This window comes from Petromyzon marinus, chromosome 5, assembly GCF_048934315.1.
Source record: "Petromyzon marinus isolate PM22_M1 ecotype Great Lakes invasive population chromosome 5, UKy_Petmar_22M1.pri1.0, whole genome shotgun sequence".
Taxonomy (NCBI): Eukaryota; Metazoa; Chordata; class Hyperoartia; order Petromyzontiformes; family Petromyzontidae; genus Petromyzon; species Petromyzon marinus.
Window position 1 is genome coordinate 8,312,038 of NC_133671.1, and position 22,176 is coordinate 8,334,213.

At 45.8% G+C, this 22,176-nt stretch overlaps 1 protein-coding gene across 22 annotated transcripts in view; it reads right to left on the bottom strand.

The window, feature by feature from the left end:
• The window catches only part of LOC116938997 (far upstream element-binding protein 1-like), a 67,261-nt gene that overhangs the window by 13,947 nt on the left and 31,138 nt on the right, over positions 1-22,176 (bottom strand). For 18 of the 22 annotated variants that reach the window (XM_032946826.2, XM_032946824.2, XM_032946820.2 and 15 more), the window contains 12 exons: positions 13,171-13,210; positions 11,716-11,844; positions 10,865-10,911; positions 9,777-9,848; positions 8,489-8,558; positions 7,679-7,832; positions 7,172-7,318; positions 6,183-6,281; positions 5,597-5,699; positions 2,770-2,879; positions 808-958; positions 372-538 (listed from right to left, as the gene is read on the bottom strand). In XM_032946826.2, coding sequence (XP_032802717.1) covers positions 372-538; positions 808-958; positions 2,770-2,879; positions 5,597-5,699; positions 6,183-6,281; positions 7,172-7,318; positions 7,679-7,832; positions 8,489-8,558; positions 9,777-9,848; positions 10,865-10,911; positions 11,716-11,844; positions 13,171-13,210 — 1,289 coding nt within the window. The remainder of the gene's footprint in view (positions 1-371; positions 539-807; positions 959-2,769; positions 2,880-5,596; positions 5,700-6,182; positions 6,282-7,171; positions 7,319-7,678; positions 7,833-8,488; positions 8,559-9,776; positions 9,849-10,864; positions 10,912-11,715; positions 11,845-13,170; positions 13,211-22,176) is intronic. The other 4 variants (XM_032946808.2, XM_032946827.2, XM_032946809.2 and 1 more) reach the window with 3 other exon arrangements.

Sequence of the window (22,176 nt, forward strand, 5' to 3'; positions counted from 1 at the left end):
ATCACAGGCCTGTGCCATATACATCCTTTACCCAACACGGGTAATACTCAACCAAACTCCTTATGTTGAGATTCGCCTAATCTTCCAGGAGAACTTGTATTTACAAACTTTGACCGTTAAATCTGGTGACCAGGCTGAGACAATCAACTCATGATCCTTTAAATAACTTTAATGTTGGGTGGATTTGAATCCAGGACTTGAGTGGTGCTTGCCAAGTGTACAGACACCGGACTAAGCATGAATATAACCCCAAAACCACCAAATCACACCACACAATGTATGGTCCCCCCCTTCATCAATGATATGCTCGCATGCTGGCTTAGTCTTAAAAAGCAATGGGAGCCCATGCTTTTACCAGTGCGGACACTTACCCCGAGCCCCATCTTCTCATCCATGAGGTGCCTCGCGTGGTCCACTTGCTGCGGCGAGCCCCGGATGAGGAAGATGCGGATGTTGGGATCGGTGTTGGGGGGAGGATTCCTCTGCAGCTCTACCCGTGCGCCCGATGTCTGGCTGATGTGCTTGATGGTCTCCCCGCCTGGCACGATGAGTACAAGGGTCGCACAGGTTACACGAGGATCAGATGCGGTCCAACAGGTGCCTGGATTATCACAACGAGGACCTAGCTGGATTTTGTATTATGAGAATGATTACTCGAGAAAGTGTTGTGAATAATAAAGTGACCCGACCGACCGACCAATGGACAAATGAAGCTACGTAACGTATAGATTTACACGCTGGAGTCAGGCTGCATTCGCATGGGATGTATCCCACGATGTGTAATGAGCTGCGGCGTGTCGTGCCCACCCTTGCCAATGATGATGCCACACTTCTCCGCGGGCACGGTGTAGGTGATTTGGTCCTGCATTCCTCCCGGAGGCCCTGGGCTCCAGTCCCCGAAGCCCCGCCCACGGCCGCCCCTCCCTCGTGGTCCCATGCCACCAGGGGGTCCTTCGCGCTGTAAGCACACACAGTCGGGCAAACGTGCCAATGAGGACACGTACGTATGGCAGATAAATGCAAAAAATATCCCCCCCGTTACAGCCATGCAGACTGTTGGAACAAATGCTGTTTGCGAGCATCTATTAAGGCCAACCCCAGTACACGAGAGGACAGTGTGGTCAACACATCGTCCAGGCTGTCTTTGGTAATACTCATATGGCTACGAACAGCTAGAGGTAGGACCAAGTTCTGTTATCAATTGCCAATGAAATTAGTAGTAGCCGAGAATCAAGACTCGGGTTACTAGATTCATGGCGCAGTGCACTGACCAATTTGTCAACGTTCTCAATACACTTACACTCTCACACACAGCTCACGAAAACACGCACACAAACCCAAGTACGCATCCTAACCATGCGTTCACGCAAAACGCACACGGATATAAAGATACGCAAACCCAGCTGTGATCACATGCAGACAAACTATACATGCAGGCATGTACCCACAAATATAAGCAGAGACCGAAACACAGACCACAAGTACAAATACAGTACATCAATTAAAAAATATTTATCGCTGCGAGTGTACCCTTTTAACTTTGCTCCCACTTATTTATTTTATTCGGGTCACCCTTGTCAAACTCAATTTGCTCAGCGCCTCCTGCCCCATGTGAAACAATAGGTTACCACCAAGTGAACCAGAAGCATGTTCCACTGTAAAACCGGGTGGCTTGAATTTAATGAGTTACGCACACTGGTTGCAGGGTTTGCAAAACTCCAGTTGTCGGAACCCACCAGGCTAAGTTTTTCCACATTCACCAATTTACTCCCATTTCAAATGAACATCTAATTCAAAATAAGATTGAGATCTCAATGCGTGTGTGTACACATGTCCCACGTGACTCAAGACAGCATTAATTCCTTGGGGCGTATTTAATTATCATGCGGGGCGTTTGCAGCATGGAATTACTTAATTTGTATTTGAATGGCAGTAAATTGGTAAACCCGGAAAGACATGAGCGTGGTAGATTGTGAAGACTGGAGTTTGGGAAACGCTGCACTCATGCCTGGGCCGAGTTTTAGTTGTCAGCGTCGCATGCGTTCACTTAGCACAGGGACACTCCGAGTCGGAGAAACGTGTTTTACCGCTCCAAGTATCTTGTCAAATGGGGGGAAACGTTATATACGCTTGGGCATAACTTGGCCCCGTGTGCATCAGTTCAAATATGCGTGGGCCGTTGATATTTGCAGACAGCTCTAAACCGGGGTGAGAAACTTTACACGATTAAGATGGAGGCCAAGATAAAGTGGTACCATATTCTCCACATTTTAAGGTGCACTTTTTCCTCCTGGATTTTAAACAACAATTTTTGGTGCATATTATAATATGGTAGACGTGTGTGCATGTGTTGTGACCAGATTTTCATAACTATGGACACAGGTCACAAGTTAGCACATAAGAGCCGGAAACACATTGGAGAGCTATGTACAAAGTATTCCCGCGTTATTCATCAACTTGCTATTCGTGATTTTGGCTATCCGCGAATCAGAGGTGTGGGGGAAGGACAACAAACTAGCATCAGTGCTCAATGAGCTGGAGAATCTAAAAGAACTTCCCAACATCTGATCTCTACACATTTAAAAAATCACCGGCCCTCAGTGGCAGCTGGCCCTGTGGGCACAAGGTGTCCCCGGCACCCGGCCTGAAAACAGCCATCAACAGAGTAATTTGCGGGCAAATTTCAAATCTGGCAAGTGTGGACAGCTGCGTGAATGTGTGCGTGGATGTGCATGCGCAAAAACGAGCGAGCATGTGCAGTGGCCGTACCCCTTCCATCTGCATGCCATTGATGAGCTCGATAATCATCATGGCGGCTCGCTGGCAGTTCTCCGGGACGCCCATGATCTGAGCCATGCGCTCGGGCCCACTGCCGTCATCTGCGGAGCCCCGGGGGGGGGGGGGGGGGGGGAGACAGGCGAGTTGACGTAACCACTCGCTCACAGATCCAACGGTGAAGGTTAAACCTTCATACAACGTGCAATTTATGTCACATTGGCAAAGGTTAAACCTTCGCCAAAGAAATATAAAATTACCATAGGAATGTACAATTCTTACCACTAGGTCAGGATCGATAACAGAGCCTGCAATGCCCAAAGTTTACTCGGAGAGGCACACCAAAATACATTTCTGTTACGGCTTAAAAAACGTTAAAAGCTGCAGGGGCGAATGCTTATCTATCAATCATTCCTCATGCATGATCTTATCCCCCATTTCAGCACAGATAAGAGGTATTGTTCATCATGTATCATCTGGCTGGACACGTCTGTTTTGTGCCTGGTTGTTGCCCATTCAAGCACTATCCAGGCTCGACCAGTCCCATAGTATGACACCTGGGTCTATCCCGTGACCTCCTGCCAACGGTCGTTTCGACACTTCATGTGGCCTTAATGTGTACCTCGCCTGGTGCAAGTGCCATGGTGATGTCACCACCACTTAGTGGCGAATGACGGTTGCTGTTGTTGTGATGAGGCCCGAGGAGGATTAACTGTCATGCACCCCATTTTCCCGTGTTTCTGTAAATCGAATATTGAGCGCATTCCAGGTGAATTTGGTCATCGGCCACAACACAAATGTGCCACACCCTGAGCAAAGAGACTCACACCACCTATAGTGAGGGAAAAAAGTATTTGATCCCCTGCTGATTTTGTACGTTTGCCCACTAACAAAGAAATGATCAGTCTATAATTTTAATGAAAGGTTTATTTGAACAGTGAGAGACAATAACAAAAAAATCCAGAAAAACGCATGTAAAATTTGATTTGCATTTTAATGAGGGAAATAAGTATTTGACCCCCTCTCAATCAAAAAGATGTCTGGCTCCCAGGTGTCTTTTATACAGGTAACAAGCTGAGATTAGGAGCACACTATTAAAGAGTGCTCCTAATCTCAGCTTGTTACCTGTATAAAAGACACCTGTCCACAGAAGCAATCAATCAGATTCAAAACTATCCACATAGCCAAGACCAAAGAGCTCTCCAAGGATGTCAGGGACAAGATTGTAGACCTACACAAGGCTGGAATGGGCTACAAGACCATTGCCAAGCAGCTTGGTGAGAAGGTGACAACAGTTGGTGCGATTATTCGCAAATGGAAGAAACAGAAAAGAACTGTCAATCTCCCTCGGCCTGGGGCTCCATGCAAGCTCTCACCTCGTGGAGTTGCAATGATCATGAGAACGGTGAGGAATCAGCCCAGAACTACATGGGAAGATCTTGTCAATGATCTCAAGGCAGCTGGGACCATAGTCACCAAGAAAACAATTGGTAACACACTACGCCGTGAAGGACTGAAATCCTGCAGCGCCCGCAAGGTCCCTCCTGCTCAAGAAAGCACACATACATGCCCGTCTGAAGTTTGCCAATGAAGATCTGAATGATTCAGAGGACAACTGGGTGAAAGTGTTGTGGTCAGATGAGACCAAAATGGAGCTCTTTGGCATCAACTCAACTCGCCGTGTTTGGAGGAGGAGGAACGCTGCCTATGACTCCAAGAACACCATCCCCACCGTCAAACATGGAGGTGGAAACATTATGCTTTGGGGGTGTTTTTCTGCTAAGGGGACAGGACAACTTCACCGCATCAAAGGGACGATGGACGGGGCCATTTACCCTCAAATCTTGGGTGAGAACCTCCTTCCCTCGGCCAGGGCATTGAAAATGGGTCCGTGGATGAGTATTCCAGCATGACAATGACCCAAAACACATGGCCAAGGCAACAAAGGAGTGGCTCAAGAAGAAGCACATTAAGGTCCTGGAGTGGCTTAGCCAGTCTCCAGACCTTAATCCCATAGAAAATCTGTGGTGGGAGCTGAAGGGTCGAGTTGCCAAACGTCAGCCTCAAAACCTTAATGACTTGGAAAAGATCTGCAAAGAGGAGTGGGACAAAATTCCTCCTGAGATGTGTGCAAACCTGGTGGCCAACTACAAGAAACGTCTGACTTCTGTGATTGCCAACAATGGTTTTGCCACCAAGTACTAAGTAATTTTTGCAGAGGGGTCAAATAGTTATTTCCCTCATTAAAATGAAAATAAATTTATAACATTTTAGACATGCGTTTTTCTGGATTTGTTTGTTGTTATATCTGTCTCTCACAGTTCAAATAAACCTACCATTAAAATTATAGACTGATCATTTCTTTGTCATTGGGCAAACGTACTAAATCAGCAGGGGATCAAAAAGTTTTTTCCCTCACTGTACATTAAAGCAAACTGTCTGGCATATATTCCACCAACACATCCCAATGACAAAGATCCCCGTAATTGCTTTGACAGACTGTTTGTGGCAAGCGCCGTTAGTTAGCACCTAATAAGGCCGGCACAGCACACGAGCAGGCTGGGTTGGCTGACACCACGCTCGGTCACCTTTGTCTCCTCAATAATGGTGTTTACACATCACACCAGAACCAAAGAAGATCACACCAGGTACTCATGCAATGGGCTGAGAGGACCTACAGGAGACCAAGGACGATTTCAAATATTCGTCACCGTTATTGGTCACGAGAGTGAATCAAACCTGGGTCGTCGGGTTCGTAACGCAGTGCACCAACAAATGGATGAACACTCCCCACAACAGGGCACCAACGGGAGGTACTTACCAGGCTGAAACTGTATGCGGACTCCAGCCTCGTTCTGCAGCTTCTTGATCATGTCACCACTTCGGCCGATAACCACGCCCACCGCAAATCGAGGCACAGCGATCTGCATGCATGCACACACAAAGCCACAGATCAAGTCTTCCTGTTAAAGCCTTAAGAGACAGCTGGGGCAGCATATTGTGTCAGCTAGAAAATGAATAACAGTAAAGGACTGTACAAAAGTACCGAGCCTCGATTTGACTACGGGGGTGGGAGGCGGAATTAGCGGTTGGATGGCCAGGGATAATTACAGACTGTGCAGCCAGCAAAGGAGGATGAGCGACCTCCCACTGAGCCAAGATTGAAGGAACGGATGGCAATGCCCTATAGAAGGCTCCTGAATAAGAGTGGCAAAGCAACCTTAACAGTTGGTCCAGAATATCGCAAACCAGCGCAAGCATCTCAAGCGCTGAGAAGACATGGCTGAATTTACAAGTACTTATGAGAACCATATGGAAAAAAACCCCGATATTTCTCAAGTACAATGTGAGATGAGCTTCTTAACCTTGCCCATGTACGCAAGATGAAGGAACTAAGTTTGGCTCACCTTGACAGACTCGCGGCCTCCCGTCCGGCCTGCAAACTCCCCGAACCTCTCGCGGTGGTCCTCCTTCCTGAGGAACTCGATGACCATCTCCTTGGCTTGCTGCAGGGACACGTACGCACGCACACGCTCAAGGACATGTGCACAAACGGGCTCACGGACGCACCAACCCAATGTGGCGTTGCCGATGGAAGCGAGACAACACGGCAGCAGTCCCCCACCGGGCGATGCGGTGGGCAGGCGAACGAACCAGCCCCCCGCCCCGCCCCCCCCCCCCCCACCGCTTAAAGAGTTACACGGCTCAAGCCCATACACGTACGTAGAGCCCTTCTCTATCAATCCACGCACGCCTCCCCACACCGTGCGGATCAGGAAGGTTTATTTGATCGTACTTTGCTATCTGATCCTACTACGCCACCACTGATCATCGCGAGTTGGTGTCAGGGGGAATGGACGTTGGTAGGGGCGGTGCATTTGAGAACAGTAAAACAATGCCTTTCGCTGCTGCACTGCTCTCTGCGGCCCACAAGATAGTCACGCAGCCTATAACAAATGTTGTGTAGAATGATTGCCAAGCCAAGCACAATCTAGGCTCGACCTGGCTTAGATTTGTAGATTCTAAGAGGTTGGCTGCATTACGGGCAACTTGGTCACAGGCCAGGCTGTATGGGGTCCATAGAATGAGTACCACTTCGTGGGACGTCAAGTGGTTAACCCTATGGAGGGAATGTTTCCTGACATACGGATATAAGGGGCAGTGGCCACTTCTGTGCTTCCAGATGCACGTTTAGCATGATTGGCTAAATTGCAGCTAGAAGTAGCAATGGCACATACGAAACTAAGGTTATCGATGAAATCTCACCTGAAGAAACGACAGCCGTTTAAAATTAACAGGTAAAAAAAAAATAACTTATTAAAAAGTGGGTGGGACAAAATTACAAGCAAGCAGAATTCATCTTAGCCCGAACAGGTTTTTTGCTTTAACCAATTACCGAGCTTCTGGGAGGCAGCCTGCCCTGCTGCAGTGGCGGCACACCGACCTGGACTTTGTAAGGGTCGCCGGTGATGCGGAGAGGTTTATCCACGCCCGAGTTCTGCCGGTTGTCCTGGATCATGACCATCTTGACACCAGCACGGTCCTGATACAAGTGGGTGGTGCGCGCATGCACACACGCACACACACACAGGATCACGTAATTATTAGGCATTTATTACTCCGCTTGTTTACCCAAGGGAAGTCTTAATACCACTGGGCAAAAGGAAAAGGTTATCTGATGTAGTCTTCACGAACCGTTAGGGCAAGCGATTGACAAGGCCTATGATGTTGCCGGACCCATCACGCGCTGGGAAACGACACCTAAGAATGACCATACCCATCAGCCGAGTTGGATAGATTAATCCAATGAGAAATCAATTTCGTGAGCCCAGCAAAAGCGTGCGTAGAGTTTGTGGAGACACGGCGTGCGGCGGCACGGCACGTTTGCGGGGTACACTCGTACCTGGAGTTGCCGGATGGTCTCGCCTCCCTTGCCGATGACCAGCCCCACCTTGTCGGCAGGGACAATGATCTCGACCATTCCATCAGCGCCGTTCTCCGAGGGGCCCCCGTTCCTGCACCGCTCGATAATCTGGTCGATGAGACTCTTGGCGTGCCTGGCACACGAACACGACGCCAAGCAAAAAATAAATCACGCTTACCACATGCAAATTATGCAGTTCTTTCCAACATACTTTAAATGTTACCACGTAAAGCCCACTGAACTATATAGCACTATTCACAAGTGACCTGGCCACAAATGATAGCCCCAATGAAGTGCCCTATCACGTGGAAAAACCGGACGACCAAGAGAAAAATACACGTGACCACACGACGGGTGACATGTGACATCACAAGATAATGTTGCACACGACGTCACTGGAAAGGACAGCGTGAGCACATAAGAGGTTTTATTGCCAAGTTTTGGGTAACCCTTTCACAAAGTCGCCTGGCTACACATACAGGGCTAGTCCCCAACAACAATAGAACTGCAATCTAAAATGTAATCTATACTGGATCATCTGAGAGTTATCGTGACTCCACGTTACAGCAATGCAATACATGCGGCGACCAAGAACTTGTGCATATATTTGCTTTTTCCCATAATTATCCACAATAATGACTTCCGGGTCATCTCCCAACCTGACGTGCGATTCCGTTTCGATGGAGCCACGCGACCAATGGACGTCAGTCAAGGGGGGGTGGGGGGGGGACAAAGGAGATGAGGATCGCTGCGCTACAGTGCATGCAGCGCGGCGAGTGCGTCACTCACTGGATGGCCTCGGGCGGTCCCATGAGCATGCACGTGCGTTCCATGAGGCCAGTGGCATCCACAACTGCATCTCACACGCGTAAACGCGGCCAGACCGAAACGGGTTACACACAACACTCGCAGGGGAATGAGCATCAAACAAAGCAGAAACAAAACAATAACCACCGCTAACACTGCCCGAATAGGAAATACAGAGGAGGCTGGTACTTCAGGTGACAACCCTTCGCAGCAGAGTGACTTCATAGAAGGGCCTTGGCACAAAAAGTCAACCCATGATATAAGTTTCTGTTTCCAAAGATGGCTTACAGCGGTGGCCAAAGGCTCTTATCAGAAAAATGGCCACTGATCAAAATGTGAGTATTACTTTATATATTTTCCTGTTACAAGGCAGTGTTCATGATGCGGAAGGCAATATTTGTTTTGCTTGCGATTGTTCTCCACCTGTAACGCAGACCCTTAACATGTATTTGTCAGCCTGGGACATTTCTCTAACAATTCTCAATTTAGATTTGCAGTTTTGGTGACTGCAGAGCAAATGTTTGGCTCTGGACCATTGAGGTACTTATTCTGAACTTAAAAAATTAAAAATATGCCTTTAGTTAGGCAATTACGGGCCCATGGTGACCCGGTTGCTCAAGCACATTGGTTGTGATAGTTTGGAAAAATCTGTTTTCGAAATCCAGCCAGGTGGCACTTTCGTTGAGTGCACCCAACACACAAATGGACAAATTAGCGCTAAAAAACAGTTGGGATTTTCGGGTTAAATTGCATAAATGTGCCGTTAAACCACCACCACCTGATACAGCCAATTAGTGAAGTTTGTCACGTGACCAAAACATGCCAATTAGCTATTACTTCAAGCACATTGGTGTGATGGCGAGTAAACCCACAACATTTGCAATTAATTGAGTACGACCCTTTGCTAGGGATTACAACCAGCTTCATTTGAGCAGTTGGCGATTGACTCATCAACCCCATTATCATCATCATCGCCAATTGTGAATCAAGCTAAATCAGTACCACTACGGGCAACCCGCCGTGATGGTCCCATGGGACCCCTAAAAAACAAGGTGATATGTTCACCAATGGCTCAGGGCCATCAATGGAGTTGTATGTATGTAGCCAACCGCGCTAATCGGTGGCACTGAGTTAAGCGAGTGTTGCCACATGCCTTGTATGAGCAGAAGGCAGCACACACTTCAAACTTTTTTTGCAACGAGAATAATTCTTGTGCATTATTACTGTGCACAGCTCAGCAAGGGAGAGCATTGTGTGCATTATGTTATACCTGGTGAGATCTGGATTTTGCAGCCGGTTTCAGTCTGAAGCCTTGAAACTTGCTCACCGCCCCTGCCAATGACTGTGGGCAATGCAAATGTGGAGAAAAACATCACTTGAGAAGGTGGGGAGGGGGAAGCAGAGAGAAAGAGAATCTTAACAAATCACCAATCTGTGTAAACGTGTGTGTGTGCGCTTGCAGCTCTCAACAAAAAGATACCCGTGTTCCTATAAATGACCGACCTTGACTTGGCCCATGTCTCGTCACTTATATAAGTAGTTTAATTATCAAAATGTTAAACATATCAGCTGCCGCTAGTTTATATCACATACAAAAGCCTTTGTTACAGATTCATTGCAATTACATCCCATGTTATTTGGCTGTAACGGTGGTGTATTTATACAAAATACGACGTAAAATATATGAAGGTGGAAATAATCAAAGCATAATAAAAAAAGCTAATATCACCAAAGTCTTAAAACAATTTTTTTCAAGAGGGTCCCTTTGAGTGAGAAAATTCCAGAAAAAACCCACCACAATCCAAGGGGGTAACAGTGCCTTGCACACAGAGTGTTCAAGAATCCACTTCTATACTACCATCTGTTTATTTCACAACCCAAGGCTACAACACCCTAGCACTTTTAGGGAGTCTCACATACATGTACTAATATGGACCAACCCTGCTTAGATTGAGATCTAAGGGATCTGACAGAGGGAGATCTGGTTATAAGCACAATCACCCCAGGTTACTTGTTGAAAAGAAAAACTATCCTTGCATCTCTTAATTTCTCACCTGGTTAAATAAACACACTTTTAAAATGTACATTGCAGGATTCGAACCCAGGTAATGTGCCTCATTTCAAAAGCAGCTTCACTATGCCCCTAAACCAGATGTGAGAAATCAGTGGTTGGCTGGCCTGTGGATAGACTTGTCTCCACCAGGGCAGAGGCACCAGAGCGCAGTGCTTGTTTAACCAGGGAGACACGTGGAGATTAAACATACAAATCATGACGGGGGAAATAATGTGAATGGGTGGTAACAACAAGCGTGCGTATGGGGGCCTCGAGCGTGTGTTGTGTGTCACTGCGTCACTTACTGAATCCAACCATCTTATCGGGGATTTTCATTTCCTCTGTTTGGGCCCTGTCAACGAAGCACAACAAAAACAGGCAGAGGTATTACAATCACCCACGTGATTTGCTTTTCTGTTTCACCACAAAGAATTTGGCAACAGCAATACGCACATGTACAGGTACAAAGCTTATGTCAATGTACTGCTGGATAAGGGTCGCCCCATGCTGTGCAGGTCATGGGGTAAGTACAGAAAATATAGAATATTGTACTCTACTTCAATGCTCCCGCGTCTACGCTCGACATCTTCACCGACACGTATTGACCAGCTACATGAAGTATGGCTTGGTGAAGGTGGGGAGCTAAGAAGTTGAGAATGAGGAGTGCTGTGCAAGACTGCATTGATGAAGCATCAAACGTTTATTTGATGTTTAATGAAAAGACGACAAAATGAATTTCCACTGCTGGTTCGAGGTAGTTAAAGCAGACCGCTGCCTCGCTGCTTGCTTATACGTGGAGGTACTTCAACCAGATTTTTTTTACTTGACACGATTAATCAGTATATCCAGCCAATGCTTCCTGGTCAAAACCTGTGTGCGCACACAAAGATCCCTCACATTGCCTACAAAGGGCAGGCACAGCACACAAAAGCAGGTGGGAGTAACTAGCAACAACACCGCAGCCACCTCCAGTCCTGATCTTTACACACCACACCAGGTTACTTAATTAAGTCTGTGTCCACCTAGGGGAGGTCCAGGAACCAGTTTAGGTACCACCACTGATAGTAGCCATGGCCAGGAATCTAATTGAGATCGCCAGGTTCGCAGTGTAGTTTCACTCACCAATACACTATTGCACACACGCATACACACACACCTGGGGTTGAGACCACCTCCGCCTCCGCCTCCACCGTGATGGGAGGGCGGCCAGTGAGGGTCCCCGTCCGGGGAGTCGAACCGGGGCGGTGGTGACCATCCCATCTCGGGGGCATCTCCACCTCTGCCGCTGCAACGAGAGGCTGCCATTAGTCGCGGCTCGCAAAGGCGCGGCGATGGGTGGGTATGCCAAAGGCCTACGAGGTCTGGGCTTCTTCACATGGAAGACGAAACAAAAATCAAGTGACATTGAAGCAATTTTTTTTGGAAGCGAAATTAGTGATGAAAATATTAATTCGACAACGCGTACGTTGTTTTATTCAACAGTGACCATGAGTGGACACAGATCAGCGAGCATGATGAGAAATACAGCTACCCATAAAAAGAAATTCTGCCCAGAGTTTGAAGAAATGAAATTCGTGAGTCTTAATGACGAAAATAATTTAGTCGGACCAATAATGGTAATTGGTTATACGTGTATTGTTTACCGATTGGATGACTTGGGAAAATTTGTGGTGGTGGGGGGTGGGGGGAAGGGGTAAATTGGGCGCCTCTCGCACCATCATTTGAATAACTGCGAAAGCACTAAACGTGCGACTGTTTTCATCCACGAAACTATGAATAAATAAATGCCCACAAAATTAACAATGCATCACGATCCATGGTGCTCACTGCTGGGTCAGACAAGGGAAGCACAATTCCCACAGCAGCTGCCCTGGAAGTTTTACAGAGTTAGCAAAGCATGCCGCTGTGCTACCAACATCCTTCGTCATGACAAGTATATTACTTTTGCGTTGGGGTTTACAGCACAAATGCATTATTTTGAAATTAATAAACCAACAAAGTTGTAAAATAACCAAGTGGAGTAGAGAACCAATTGATTTTGCTGCCCTCTCCTTGTCACATTATCTACAACACCTGTTCTTGAACATGGTAACCCATCCAAGCACTATACATGATCAAACCTGCTTAGCTTCCGAGGTCTCACGAGATAGGGTGTATTCCGGGTGATTTGGTCGTTATCAATACAAGTCATGATCCACGGCAAAAGAACCAGTCAAAATTTTCTTCTGAAAAAACTAAACTCGATTCACCACTCAATTCCGAGCTCTTGGCCACAGGACAGACCCGCTGCCATTACGGTTTTAAAATCCCCCCCCTCCATGCGCCAGGCTACACAGGTTCACACGGAGGCGGCTACCGGCTTGCATTGCAACATTGTGGGTATTTCAGCTTCCATATCGTCATATCGTAAAGGTTATAGGCCTGACATGCGGCGGCGACATCACTAGGGGGGCACTATGGCAGTGACTCTCCTGCATGTCAGCCACGGCCATGATTTCAAAAGTATATTTTTTCTGCTTTTTCACGACTTTTCCAAGTCGTGGATTGCCCATGAAGTGCAAATGGAAATGGACAGGCTGACTGTGCTGTTGGATGCACGAGTTCCACACACCTCTGCTGCTGTTGTATCGCTGCCAACTGAGCACCAATTGCTGACGAGAGAGAAAACACACAACACAATCCACATGGTGGCATTAATTCACCGGCATCACACATCGCAATTCACTAAGACATGCCCAGTCAATGCTTAGGTGGCACCTTTACTTAACATCGACACATTCACATCCTATGCAAGACAAGTTCAATACGTGGCTGACGAACACCAACCAGTGTTACTGTTACAACTTCAATCTCTATTTTCACTATAGATAGAATTTAAGACAAGCAATGTGTTTAGGGTTTGAATGCATGTAACACTGTGGTTAGATTTGTGGGTTGATTTAATAAGTGGTGGTACATGGGTGTAGACTGCTCTTTGATACCGAGCATGAGAACTGTATGTAACTTATATACAGTGAGGGGAACAAAGTATTTGATCCCCTGCTGATTTTGTACGTTTGCCCACTGACAAAGAAATGATCGAACAGTGAGAGACAGAATAATAACAAGAAAAACGCATGTCAATGTTATAAATTGATTTGCATTTTAATGAGGGAAATAAGTATTTGACCCCCTCTCAATCAGAAAGATTTCTGGCTCCCAGGTGTCTCTTTATACAGGTAACAAGCTGAGATTAGGAGCACACTCTTAAAGGGAGTGCTCCTAATCTCAGCTTGTTACGTGAATATAAGGCACCTGTCCACAGAAGCAATCAATCAATCAGATTCCAAACTCTCCACCATGGCCAAGACCAAAGAGCTCTCCAAGGATGTCAGGGACAAGATTGTAGACCTACACAAGGCTGGAATGGGTTACAAGACCATTGCCAAGCAGCTTGGTGAGAAGGTGACAACAGTTGGTGCGATTATTTGCAAGTGGAAGAAACACAAGAACTGTCAATCTCCCTCGGCCTAGGGCTCCATGCAAGATCTCACCTCGTGGAGTTGCAATGATCATGAGAATGGTGAGGAATCAGCCCAGAACTACACGGCAGGGATCTTGTCAATGATCTCAAGGCAGCTGGGACCATAGTCACCAAGAAAACAATTGGTAACACTACGCCGTGAAGGACTGAAATCCTGCAGCTCCCGCAAGGTCTAACTGCTCAAGAAAGCACATATACATGCCCGTCTGAAGTTTGCCAATGAACATCTGAATGATTCAGAGGACAACTGGGTGAAAGTGTTGTGGTCAGATGAGACTAAAATGGAGCTCTTTGGCATCAACTCAACTCGCCGTGTTTGGAGGAGGGGGAATGCTGCCTATGACCAAGAACACCATCCCCACCGTCAAACATGAAGGTGGAAACATTATACTTTGGGGGTGTTTTTTTGTTAAGGGGACAGGACAACTTCACCGCATCAAAGGGACGATGGACGGGGCCATGTACCGTCAAATCTTGGGTGAGAACCTCCTTCCCTCAGCCAGGGCATTGAAAATGGGTCGTGGATGGGTATTTCAGCACGACAATGACCCAAAACACACGGCCGAGGCAACAAAGGAGTGGCTCAAGAAGAAGCACATTAAGGTCCTGGAGTGGCCTAGCCAGTCTCCAGACCTTAATCCCATAGAAAATCTGTGCAGGAAGCTGAAGGTTCGAGTTGCCAAACGTCAGCCTCGAAACCTGAATGACTTGGAGAAGATCTGAGGCGTGGGACAAAATCCCTCCTGAGATGTGTGCAAACCTGGTGGCCAACTACAAGAAACGTCTGACCTCTGTGATTGCCAACAAGGGTTTTGCCATCAAGTACTAAGTCATGTTTTGCAGAGGGGTCAAATACTTATTTCCCTCATTAAAATGCAAATCAATTTGTAACATTTTTGACATTCGTTTTTCTGGATTTTTGTTGTTGTTATTCTGTCTCGCACTGTTCAAATAAACCGACCATTAAAATTATAGACTGATCATTTCTTTGTCAGTGGGCAAACATACAAAATCAGCAGGGGATCAAATGCTTTTTCCCTCACTGTACATAATAAAAAAATTGAATATATGCTCATGACATTCACAACATTGCTAAACATACATGCAGTGCTCATATGAGAGCTTTGATATAAAATGTATGGTTTAGCCTTCTTCTTTAGATCTTGATTTAACCCGCCAGGACAAGAGTGTCTTAATTCAAAATGCATCATATTGGAAGGACAATGGAGCACCAGAATGAGAAACTTGTGTATGTTGAGATACAGATTGGGTGTCAATGTAATTAATTATACAAAATACTCCATTGCAGTGCATAATGAGTTTACAGAGCAGATGAACCTTATGGCAGTACCCTGGGGTACCATAGTACCGCGGTTCTTGAATAATGTCCGTGATGCAGTAATTTTTAGTCTGCCGATGGTTGGCGACGCGGCAATCAACTCATCTCGACGAGCTGTACACGATGCACCGCTACGGTGCGTGCGAGCGTTAAGGGTTTCAGCGCAATCGTCCTCGCTCGGTTTCGACATCGCGGAGTAGCACTGACTTCGGACCGATTGGTACCCAAGTTGCGGAGTTAAGTACACCTCTGGAAAAAAATAGTGTCCCAGAAATAAAATATTTAATTGCCTCGGCCCATTTTGTATTATTTGGTAACCCGGAGTACCGCCATAAGGATAATTTAATGTTTTTGCCAAGAGGATCCCCATTGCTCAGAGGGAGCGCTCTCAGCAATAACATATTAAACCAGCAGTACGTAAAAAAAAAGCTGATGACCAAAGGCATAACCAGTCCAGGGTTCATTTAAATGAATGTGGTTGGTTAAAGTGAAGGTCAAAACAAAACAAAAAGTATATTATTTTCATGGCAGACACACAAAAGAAAATGTATTTAATTCCTATAGTCACAGGTGACAAAGCATAAATACAATGGATGGCAGCAACCTCGCGGAACCAAGTATAGCCCTGAATACGTCGTCGGGTTGTAAACAATGTTACCACAAGAGGGTGCTTGAGACGCGTGGACAGACATGCACCAGTGTGCCACAACAAACGATTAATTCCTCCATCTACAGCATCCCCCCCCAAGAAAATAAGAGGCATTGTTTCCTTGAGTATAATGAAGACCGCATTAGCCAACAGCTGTCGAATGACAGCCGAGCCAAGTGATAACTTGCAGTTACACTATTCCTTCGTTATTCACGAACTTCCTATCCGCAATTTTGGCTGTACACGAATCGCATCTGGAACACTGTACGACTGCATCGAGAGAAAGTGACGAGAGCGAAACTTCAAGGCTTTAGAAGCATTTGCAGACGTTGCGAGGACAATATTCGTTGGCCAATGTCATTATCCGCGAAATTTGCGATTCACGAGCAGCTCCGGAACATATCCCTCGCAAATAATGAGAGAAAACTATACGGAAAATGTGCCCAAAATTATTATTACGCATTACCCCGGCAGATTTTGGGTCATAAAACCCCACGCAAATCCACATTTTGGTATAAATACAGCTTGATTACACACTGCAGGCATAAATATGCAAGTGTTAAGAGCTCAAACGCATGTCACCCTATTAAATACCACCGTAGAGTTCATCGGTGTACACACACAGTACTGTCTAAACATATTTCTCTTTAAAAAATTATCACAAGCGGCGATTAAGATCTACGAAAACGTCGCTAAATTAGCAAATAACGCATTTCACGAAATATGTAAGTATTTACATAAAATGGCACAGCAGCAACAATACATAATAGCAGCTTAGTGCTGGTGAGAGTCCTTCTAACGAACTCAAAGATAAATATATTAAATATCCAGCTGCTGCCAACGTGCTGCTTTGAAATTAGACAAGTTTAGACGGGCACAAAGATGGTTGAAATTGACTGACAAAACATTGAAGTTCAGCATTAAAACGTAATTAGGTCGGCTACCTCTATCAAGGCCATTTATTCTGCGGTTAAAATTACTGTAAGTGGAGCGACGCGGCTTGGCTCACAGCAGCTTAATGAGTTTGTTTGGGTCTAAAAATAAGCGCGTAAAGCCCTGGGTATTAACCACATATAGTGCATCCAACAAGGGATTGGACATTTTAACATAGACGGGGACAGAACATTCACAGTCACCGTGAGACCAGGCACGGAACGTGTTGTAACTTGAGGCGCGGGTGTACACGCAGAAATTCTCGCACGTGCGCGACGCAAACGGTACAACGAAACAGCGAGGGTCACGTACCGAATAAAAAAAAAAGTATTAATGTTTCCCTGCTCAAATGAGCGTGAAACGATGCCAATTTCCATATGCCCCACCGCGCTAGTAATGAAAACCCAGATTCACATCGCAGGGCCTAGTAACTCCACTGGAAAAACAAAATAAGACTCATTTACGTGCAAGGGGGTGATGATGGGCTGGGCCAACCAACCGCATCTTTGCCGACTGGGCGGCACAGCAGTAACGTTCATGCACAATGCGTAGTAGACACATTCCGACATGGGGAGTTGGGAGCGCTGAAGGTTATGACAGAGGACTTTGTAAAAATGTGTTTGTCAAGACGAGCGTAAAATAACATTTCGCAATATAAGACACTAACCCAGAAGTGTAATGGCCAGAAACCCAAGAAGCTAGGTCAGATATAGAAAAACAGGCAAAGAAAATTGCCTAAAATACACAACATACCATACACAATCCGTCAACAGCCACTGAAATGTTTATCAAGCGGTAAGCTTGTACATTCTGTATATGCAGAGGGAAACAACAGCAAAATGGAACGTTACTCAAGAAGAAAAAACATAATTGGTGACATTTCTTGCAATGGCCATTCTGCACAGCAGAGGTGCTGTGAAGGGCCACTGCCAAACACTGTCACCTGTGACTGCTCATTCCTCTTAAGGCACTGTTCTTGACGAATGTGTTGTTTATTATTTGTTGGTATGTGTGCACCACTGACAGCGCAAAATCAACAACAAAAAATCCTATTTAATTGGGTCTCTTCAATCTGAAGCCAAGCATGAATTCGACTCTTCCATGACAAAGGAATACCTTTAGAATCCATACTACAGAGGATGCGTGGCAGCATTAATCAGGGTCTTGGTGGCTCGATACTCCCCATGTGGCACAAGCGTTTGATGGTATCAGTGTTCCCGAAAAAGTCTGCATCACTCCAAAGTAACGTTTTAAAGTAAGAAAATATACATCGAAGGGAGAGACCAGTAAGACACGAAGATAACCTGTCGTTCAAGTAACTCACGGCGACGTAATGTCACTAAAATTGCATTGGTGAAATGATCAAAAGAATAAGTAGAAACATTACCGATTAAATATTTGCCGATGGCAGTCAACACAACCAATACGAATTAATTACAGAAAACTGAAAAAAAAACCAAGGGTACAAAGTTGGGCTCAAGAAAAATACGAGAAAAAATGAAATTTCAAGTCCTTACGAGACAGATCAGAAACATGGATACTGACAAAGAAAATGGCACAGAAGCTGAAAAATGCACAAAGGAACAAAGTAGAGATCCATGCTTGGAATTACAATGAGACACAAAAAAGGGGAACAAATGGATGGGAGAAAAACTCATTCTACAGGCACTGCTGTTGACTTGTAAGAAAGTATGTAGGCTTGGGGCAGGATACGTCGTAAGGGTGGCCCGGTGGCAGAAAAGCAGCCAGTGGAGAAGCACACTACCGAGACGTCCACCAGAGATTAGCTGGTGTGCAAGAGCTATATGTATTGTTGCATCTTATGATCGGCGAGGGACGGCGACAGCTTGGGTAGTAAGTTATTCATCTAGCAGTCGGCAAATCGAGGCTGATGATGATTAATTGTACGATGTAACATACTTAGTGATAAACTACATTCGGAACACAACGAAATCCCTGGCATACGTAAAGATGCAACCCAAAGGCCAAACAGTGCTTATTTCATGGACAGACATCAAGGAGGTGGATGCGAGGACTGTCCGATACAAGCCTGAAGCTTTGTTCGAAATGGAGGGGAAAAAAATACTTCAAAGTGACCCTAAGGAGCGTTCGGGCTCTACAGGCGTTGGACTTTGAAGTATTTTTTTCCCATTAAAGCAGCGAATGTGGGACAGCCCAGGACAACAACACAGATACGCATCTGCACAGAAATGTTTGCTTCAGGGTTGCATCTTCCTTTAGAAAGGGTGCGCACTTGACAATATGTTAATATTGACGATAGCCTATGCTAATCTCTCTAATGATGAGTGCATGTCAAGCGATACAATGGTTTTCAAACACAGATAATTAATATTTTATAGCTGCCCTGTATGCAGAACCTCTGCCAAGAGTTTGGATTTATAAACAGTGGTGGAGTAGTGGTTCATGCAATGCTCTATAAACCTGGTAACCCGAGTTTGATTCCAAGCCACGGCTAACATAGGAGAATGATAACTGAACCGGTCCTAAGCCACCCTTTTTACCAACACACACTGACCGGAGTGGTGAAGTACGGTCAAACAACCTCGAATGACCAACACGGCAGGGTAGGGGGGAGGGGTAGCCTTCATCTCACAGTGGAATGACAAAAAGTTGAAGATTCTAATCATCAAATTCAACGGCTTTCAAAGGAATCGGATCACGTGAGTTGCATTGTACACAGAATCTGTGCTGCGGTTTCAGCTTCACAAAGGCTCATCGGCAAAGAGTAACCGTGCTGCTCTACTGCCATAATTGTGTGCATGTCTGTTGTATCAAACACTGCGGCGCAAGAGATCTGCGCAAAGTGGTCGAACAACTAGTGAGACAAGGCCACAAGGAAGGCTCTCCGCCAATAAGTTTTAAAGATTGCTTTTATCAGTGCATGCATGTAGAACTTCTTTCGCACCGTAAAATAGCCAACTGTGCTAATCGGAGGAGCGGAGCATGTTTGTTTGCATGTTTTTTTTTTACCACAAGCATGTGTGGTAAATGCAGACTTGATGCCTTGCAATGTCTGAACATCTTAACACCTGGTGTATTATTGCCGAGAAAAGGATGAAGTCGATCATTGTTTAATCATTTCTATGCTGCCAAGCAAACAAGATCCCATGGACTGTAACGATTCAATGGCACGTAATGCGCGCGGGAAAAGCAACCGACATATTGCCACATCCCTGCTTCGTTGCCCTGCGTGGAAAATGTAAAAGGCCCACATATATAAACAGGAAGCGGTCACATCACCCTGCTATACAATGTCGAAATGCTCCAATATCTCTCGCAGTAACGCTTGCTGCCGCCCGTTGCTCAGATTCAGAAAGCCGTCTGCCCTGTTCGAACAAGCAATGAGGACGCGGCTCAAGTCTCTGACATCGTCTCGTAACCATTACAAAAGACAGAGATATAAAAGTACAGTGGGTGGTGGATAAACACATTTCTCATATAGGCAACACCCTTACATCACGATGGTTTGGGGCAATGGGCAACATCCGATACATCTGGCATTGCTCCCAGTGGGATGATGTGCTTATATAGAAGTGCCACGGTGAGATGTGAACTACCTCGCCTGGCGTACAGGAGGTCGTGGGTTTGATCCCAACCCTGACGCTTGTATATTTGGAGTTTGCATTTTCTCCCCACGACTGACCCCCACCACCTCCCACTTCGCGGCGAGTGGGATTCCTCGTCGCGATTCCTCATCAGAAACGTAAACATTCGCGTGTCATTTGCATGAATCGCATAGAATGGAGTCTCGCGAGTAACAATCTTATACACATGCTGCGAGCGCGAGAACTGATAATAATCGATAGTGGAACTAAGTCAGCGCTACGGGGTGGTGCCCGAACTTGATTCACGGCAATTAAGCGCAAGGCGCAACCACCGGATCCGCACGGGAATCAATGTTTATCCCTCCATTTATGCTTTACGCAATGGGTAGATGCCACCCCTACAGCTACTTAAGCTACCACCTCCCCACCCAATGATAAATAAGGAAAACCATGCGTATGTGTGTGTCCTGTAACCCTTTCCAACACGCATTTGTCTCTGGAACACAGTATTTAACGACCTATAATTAAAGGATTCCATCTTCTTTGGTTCTTTCGGTAAAGTCACGTGACTTTACCGAAAGAACCAAAGAAGATGAATCCTTGCAGTCACGAAAGCTTTAAATCGAAATTTAAAGGATTCCACTTACAATCATGACGTGCCTATGGACAGCAACACACCATCTATATGCCTATGTGCCTCGCATGTCCTGTGTACACCCCGCCGGCAATCTATGTTCGCGCATGCTTCCATGCATAGTGTCTGGATTGCGTATGCATACAAATGAAATATCGCAGAAGCTCACTTGGACAAGGCGGCTCTTCAGGGGAAACCAAGATTTTCCTTTCCCCCCTTACGCAACACTCTAAGCACTAATTTGGAAGACGGATCAAATGAATTAAATTACCTTTGAGCATTATATAAAAATGCCTTTTGGCGTCCTCTGGGCGAACACCATTTGAGACGAAGAAAGTTGTCTCTGGTGTGGACCAATCAGTTTCAAAGACAATGCATATACAGTGAGGGAACAAAGTATTTGAACCCCTGCTGATTTTGTACGTTTGCCCACTGACAAAGAAATGATCAGTCTATAGTTTTAATGGTAGGTGTATTTGAACAGAGAGACAGAATAACAAAAAAATCCAGAAAAACACATGTCAAAAATGTTATAAATTGATTTGCATTTTAATGAGGGAAATAAGTATTTGACCCCCTCTCAAACAGAAAGATTTCTGGCTCCCAAGTGTCTCTTTATACAGGTAACGAGCTGAGATTAGGAGCACACTCTTAAAGGGAGTGCTCCTAATCTCAGCTTGTTACCTGTATAAAAGAGAACTGTCTACAGAAGCAATCAATCAGATCACAAACTCTCCACCATAGCCAAAACCAAAGAGCTCTCCAAGGATGTCAGCGACAAGATTGTAGACTTACACAAGGCTGGAATGGGCTACAAGACCATTGCCAAGCAGCTTGGTGAGAAGGTGACAACAGTTGGTGCGATTATTCGCAAATGAAAGAAACACAAAAGAACTGTCAATCTCCCTCGGCCTGGGGCTCCATGCAAGATCTCACCTCGTGGAGTTGCAATGATCATGAGAACGGTGAGGAA